Raw genomic sequence first — 6,540 nt, 5'->3', positions numbered from 1 at the left:
GGGGGGGAAAGGATTGGGTGCTGATGAATAACAAGGCTGTTTTTGAAACTTTAAGAGGTCATTTGAATTCAGCTAATCTGATTAGGAACGATCAAGATTTGATAGCTTTACAACCCATTCTTTTTCACTGTAGATATTAATTTGATTTATCCATATGACTAGGCAATTTACCAATAAACCACTTAAAGCTTGCTCGGTTTTGCTGCACGAGAAAACATAATTCCGGCATAAAACTCTCCATTTTATATAACTCTAGAAGACTAATATAGTATAAAATTCCGTGTCACTAACCCATGCAGAATCTTTGTATTATTTATACAACATAAAATATCAACATGCATTAGCAATAATCCGATAAAGCTAATTCTTGGCTTGGACATCACAATCTTTGTATGACAGTCCATGTATTATTATTCATCACACAACAACCACTCATTATTATTCACGGCATAATAATCTATGTATTACAACTCCTAAGTAACTAGTAAGTGAAGCAAATAGCCTCTTATGAGTCACATAGCACATAAAATACTTTTTTATAATCGAAAAACCCTCAAGTGCCAGTGACGCACGGTTTTAAACTGGGTGGATAATGAGCCTGCCCTTCTGCCTTTTCCACTTAAATACCTGGCTTTTGTTTGTGGCAGAATTCAACCCATCACGTGAGCCTAACCCACATATCACGCGACGTTCTTATGATTGACCTACCGCAACAACAACCCAATTGTGAATCCCACAAGTGTGGTCTGGGGAGGATAGTGTGTACGCAAACCTTACCCCTAGGTCCCCTACTCCGGAGGAGTAGAGAGGCCATTTCCGATAGACCCTCGGCTCAAGAAGATGAGAAGAGATAGTGGCACAGTAATAAATCAACAAATCCTAAGGACATCCATTTAGCATCCAAGCATAAATTTTCCAGGAGCAGCAATTTAGCAGGATGACCTAATTCCTTGACACTAATATTGGAAATGCATACACAAATTTCTTTTACCAAGAAAATACACCCATAAAATTATCCATAACCACATTTAAATTACATCAATGATCCTTAAGCGATACTTCTATTCTTGCACGTCAATGATCCTCAAGCGATATATCTATTCTTGCACAGGAAGAGAACATTAGTTACTTCGATCCCCCTACCAGCTTCTCTAAAGAAAGTTATGACTCCAAAAAACATATAAATACATGGAAGACAAGCTATGGACGCTAAGATTATACTTTCAAGAATCTGGAATTCTAAGGTCATGATAATTCCAGCAGTTACCAGAAATTTAAAGAAGTTCAGGAAACTAAAGGAATACCTGAGATTCATCAAGAAGCTTCCCTCTGATCTCCAGCTCTCTCACCAGCTTGGCTACCTCCTCTGTTAAGGATTTCACCTTGGCTTCACTTTCATCCAGTAGCTTTGATTTTTCAGCTACGACACCTTGCAACTCCAGGAGAAGATCCGATCTTTCTTTAGCATCCAAATCTTGTTCACCAGTTACTTCAGAAGGTATGTCATTCTGAGGGTGGGATATACTCACAGCCATGGAACTTGTCGCAAGTGTGATATCTCCACCAGCCGCTAATCCAGTATCTTTCTTGTCTTTCACGGGAAGGTTCTCATGCTCTTCTTCACGATGTGGATCTAGCATAGATGAATCCAACTGAGGGCTTATCATACCAGAAGAATCAGTCATATTGTCATCTAAGCCTTCTTGTTCCTTAATTTGTTTAGAGCCAGGTTTGATATTTGATGAACTAGAAGCACAAGAAACCTCATCCATGACTTCAGCGGGCATATGAGGCATGTCAGATTTGCTGTCATCATTCTTCACAGCTGAAACAGTTAAGTTAGAAACACCCTCATCAGCAGAATGTGTGTGCCCTTGTGAGTAATGATCAGACAACCTCTGTTCCAACTCCTGAATCCGTTTTTCATAAGATTCACACTGAATTTGCTTCGTCTTAAGCATAGAATGAAGGTGTTTTTCGTACTCTTCTTTCAGATGTAGAGCCTCAGAGGTTTTCTCTCTTGCTTCTTTCAGTGCACTATCAATTTTACTGTCATCAAGCGATTCATAATCAAAATCAGGACAGGTAGAACACATAAAGGCTATCTTAGAAGCAAGTTCGGCCCTCAATTTTGCATTCTCCACTTCCATTTTGCTAGTTCCAGCAATATCCAGAACCTCTAAACCCTGAAGTAATCCCTCACAATCAATTTTCTCAGCAAAGTCACTTAACTCAGTTTCAGCTAATTGAGAACCGTCGTTAGACATGGAAAGCGGACTCTTTAATGTCCCGTGTTTTTCACTCCTGGAAGAGAGTCCCAACAGATACTCAGGAGCATATCGATCAATGTCTGAGATATCAACGTCAAGCAATTTAGTGTCAAAAGGAGTTATATTGACATCACAGTGGTTAGGGGTATCGTACAGTCCCATGGAAGCCAAAATATCCCGAGGAATGTATGTACTATTAACTCTCAGAAACTCCTCTCTTCTACGAACTTCGGTCTCCCTCCTGGTTGCAAGCCGTTCAGCTAATTGTCCAGCCATTCCCATGTATAGTTTCATTGCCGCTTTTCTTCGTACCACTTCAGCAAGGCATGCCCTGTAAGCAGGACCAATCCCTCGGACCACTTTTAAGTGCTCGAATAAATCGCCTTGACGCCTCAAAGCTTCCTGGAAAACAGCAAACTTGCATCGTATATCTTTGATGGTGTACTGGATATATGCTACCTTTTGCATGTAACTATGCACAAGAATGTTCATTTCATTCTTTTTATCCTTGCAGAAGTCAACCAAATTTGAGATTTCACCATCACAAGCCTGCATCTTGGGAAGGTAACTTTTCTCATGGCATTCATACATCGGTCCCAAGGCTGAAACAGCATCATGCGGACGGAGTGAAGATGATAACTGGTTGGCCAAACAGTCATCCACAAGCTTTTTTACCATATTCACATCCTTGCTGCATATAAATGAACAGAGATATCAAACATAAGAAGGCAAACTAACAGCATCTTAAAAGCTGAGTCAATAGTCATTCTTATCCAAGGAGAAACAAATTGACTATATCCAGGTAAAGCAACGAATGTACTCAAAGCAATTAATTCAACAGTCATCCTATAATCCTTCAGACTCTAAGGTTAAAAAACATCAAAATCCAGGGCTCCTTACCTTCGTCGATCCAGATCATTGTGACATGACAAAAATTGTAAACATCCTGAGCATTCTTTACATGTTCCAAATTGCTGGATATAGCTTAATAGCTAACCCAGAAAGAAATACATATGGTCTAAGGATCTATTTTGACATATAAGGAGTTGTCATCTATCAGCTACCTTCACCTCTGAAACGTGACCCCTACTGGAAAACAAAAAATCATTTGGTAAACCTAATGATCAAAGTCAAACTAATGCTTCAGCTTATAAATGAGGATGGTTCTTTCTACTAAAAATCTGAGACCACAGAAAGGTCGAACTAAACAAGAACAATATCAACGAAGGAGAGTGCTCGAGAACTTCCGAATCAGATTTCACCTCTTGTCGCTCACACGTGACTTCAGTTTTAACTCATTTGAGCCATCCGTGTAAGCAACATGACATCCACAAATAACTCGCACAGAAAGTATTTAAGTTACTGAGCTACCTTTAACCCGAAAGTCTTGCAAGGTGTAAGAGCCAAGGAAGTATCACTCACTTTAGATATCTAAAAAAATGGGCAAAAAGAAGTATCTATAACATTTTCTTAGAGAAGGTCCATCCGTTGTGCAAAAGACTATAATTCATCACCAAGAACTTCTTTCTACAAGTCTAAGTATCACCAAAACCTACATGAAGCAAGCAGAAAACTGTCCCCAAGCTTAGCCTCCAAATCAGTAGATTAGCACTGCGGACAGGTAGTGTTGTCAAATGCTCATTTAAGGTGCGCTTATGCCCTGAGCTCATAAAAAGCTTGGGAAGGGCGCTCTGCCTCGCTTAAGCTGTGCTTCCGTATAGAGAAGACACTAAGGCGTGCGCACTCATTGTCCATGAGTTCTGTCTTGAATCGAGCGGTACTAAACCACAAATATCAGCAAATAAGTGTATTAGTTGTTAAGGAAAACATTATGAATGACTTTGTTACCTTTTTCTTAAATTACATAGTGTATATTTTTATTTTTTTCCTTCATTGCGCCTTTTTCTTTTTAAAACTAAAACCCAAACTTAAATTGAGTTTTTGAGCTTAAAGCCCCAATCGACCTGGAGCGTTTTTTAGAGCTTTTCGCTTTTGACAACACTGCAGACAAGCACAACATAAATATATTGGCAGGTATGCACCACACGTAAATTAATAAGCTTCACAGAGAAAGTAAGAGAGGAAGAGGTGGAGAGAAAACCTCAAAGCCTGCATTATGCTTTTCTGCTCACTGACATATTTCTGATGGTCTCTGATAGCTAGTTCCACTTCCCTAATAATATGTGAACCTTTGGTAGAAAATAAATGCTTAGCATTGTGCTCTAGCTCTCCAAACTCGTGCTTAAATTCGGTGACTTTATTCTCAAACTGCCTATGCGAACCACTACAATCCTCTGCCAACTTCCGCAAGTTCTCTTCTTTCACGAAATCCAGCAAGCACTTGCGGTTAGCAGTCTGCAAAGCAGGATGAAGTTTGCAAGACCTCAACTTCTCAATATCCCTTCCGAAATTAGATAGCAAATTAGAATGGCTACGATATTGCTGTGAGTAACACTTTAAAAAGTCATTGTAATTTTGCACAATCATCCCATAGAAGTGATCAAGATTTCCTCTAGCAATCCCTAACGCCCGTTCCTGCACTTTTTGCTCTCTTAAAAGCCTCTCACAAGTCTCGATCCTCATTTGGGAACGGCTATAAATGGCATGACCGCGCTGGAAGTGGAACCTAAATTGCCTCTCGTAAGAAGGCAAGGCTTTTAAGGCAGGGTCAGTCGCATCATCCAAAGGGTGAGGGTCGTGAGACGACGATGGCAATGGCGGGTCAGGAATATCAATAATCTCAACTTCCTCGGGTAATGGAGGTGGCGCATTGCTCCTCATTCTAGCTTTATTAAACAAGATAACTTCCCGGTCATCCGATGGGAGCTTATAAGTACTAAGGGGACAATGCAATTCAAGTTTCACATCTAAGCACAAAAGAAGCTGATCACCAATCGGAATACCGGAAACAGATTCAAGAAATTGCTGAACAGCATCAACAAGAGTATATTCATCACAATTCAGTTCATATGATTGCCCATTCTCAGCAATATGAACCAAAAGTTTGCCTACTTGGACTACACCTGATGAAGCATTTGATGAACTCATTTTATCCCTCAAAATCTCAACCAAACAACCAAAACAAAGTTCCAAATCACAACTTCAAGACCCCAAATCCTCAAGAATTCAACCCAGAAAATCTATCAAACAGATGTCAAAGTGCCATAAACACTAAATGAAAATCACCAATTACTCAAATCCTAATAAACCCCAAAAGGGATCTCCCCAACAAGATCAGATTTTTTAGGTTAAATCTACTAAAACCTCCCAAATTGACCAAAACCAAAAACAACCCACCAAATATTTTACAATTTTTCCCAAATTTCAGCAGACCCACAAAGGAATTCAGCAATATAACTCCAAGATTTCACTGACCCACCAAACAATTCTTCACAGAAGTGCAGATTTCATACTTCAAATCACAAAAAATCACATAAAAATCCAAACTTTACAACCCCCACCCCCACCAAATCCCAGTTCTCAGAAACCCCAGATGAATATGATTCTTGTAACCAAAATAACAAAAAAGACACAATTTTTTTTTCTAATAAAAATTTATTAAAAAACACTGTACAGAACACCAAAATAAGATTTAAGAAAATTAAACTATTAAATAAAAATACCACGAGAAAGGGGACAGAATATAATTATCTTAGAGAATGAGTAAGAACAAGTTTAACACGAAAACTCTTCTATGCTATTTTTTTCTTATATATATAGTAATATATATGAAGAGGTTATCTGGGTTGCTTGGTTCTGTGTTTTTCTTGTTCTTCTAAACAAGTGCTGGCGAGGGATTGCTTATATTTATTTAATAAAACTTAAAAAGAACTGAAAAAAAACTTTAAAAATTGTACTTAAAAATAACTCAGCCGAAGTTGCTGTGTTCTTCCCAATTAAAGAAGATTTATAAAAGAAAGAGTCCTAAGAAAGAAAGAAGAGGTAAAAGGTTTCAGCTGTATTACATGTATTTTTTGATTATTTTTATTTTTATTTTTTAATAGTTTTTGTCGATAATGATTTGTATACACGTAGGATATATGTATGTAGGTGGTATATAATACACTATACAAGTATTCTTTTGTTATTACTATAAATATAGAAAATAAATAGAATTTAAGATCAATGATTGTGGAATGTGAATTTCCAATAGTACCCTTGTTATTGTGATCCCTATTGGTGTTGGACTTTGGAGTTTGGATATCCACTCACCCTATAAGGTTTTGTATCTTCACAGCTTGTTTGGATGGTTGTTACACATCGTTTCATA

At 38.1% G+C, this 6,540-nt stretch overlaps 1 protein-coding gene across 1 annotated transcript in view; it reads right to left on the bottom strand.

Moving 5' to 3' along the window:
- Nucleotides 1-6,167, bottom strand: part of LOC109215517 (autophagy-related protein 11) — a 10,728-nt gene extending 4,561 nt beyond the window's left edge. The window contains exons 1-2 of the mRNA XM_019379595.1: nucleotides 4,372-6,167; nucleotides 1,305-2,961 (exon numbers count right to left, since the gene is read on the bottom strand). Of these exons, the coding sequence (XP_019235140.1) occupies nucleotides 1,305-2,961; nucleotides 4,372-5,318 (2,604 nt within the window). The 5' untranslated portion in view covers nucleotides 5,319-6,167. The remainder of the gene's footprint in view (nucleotides 1-1,304; nucleotides 2,962-4,371) is intronic.
- Nucleotides 6,168-6,540: the final 373 nt, after the last annotated feature.

Source organism: Nicotiana attenuata, unplaced genomic scaffold (assembly GCF_001879085.1).
Source record: "Nicotiana attenuata strain UT unplaced genomic scaffold, NIATTr2, whole genome shotgun sequence".
NCBI classification, from domain to species: domain Eukaryota; kingdom Viridiplantae; phylum Streptophyta; class Magnoliopsida; order Solanales; family Solanaceae; genus Nicotiana; species Nicotiana attenuata.
The sequence above is the reverse complement of the archived record's forward strand: the minus strand, read 5'-3'. Positions and strand labels throughout refer to the sequence as shown.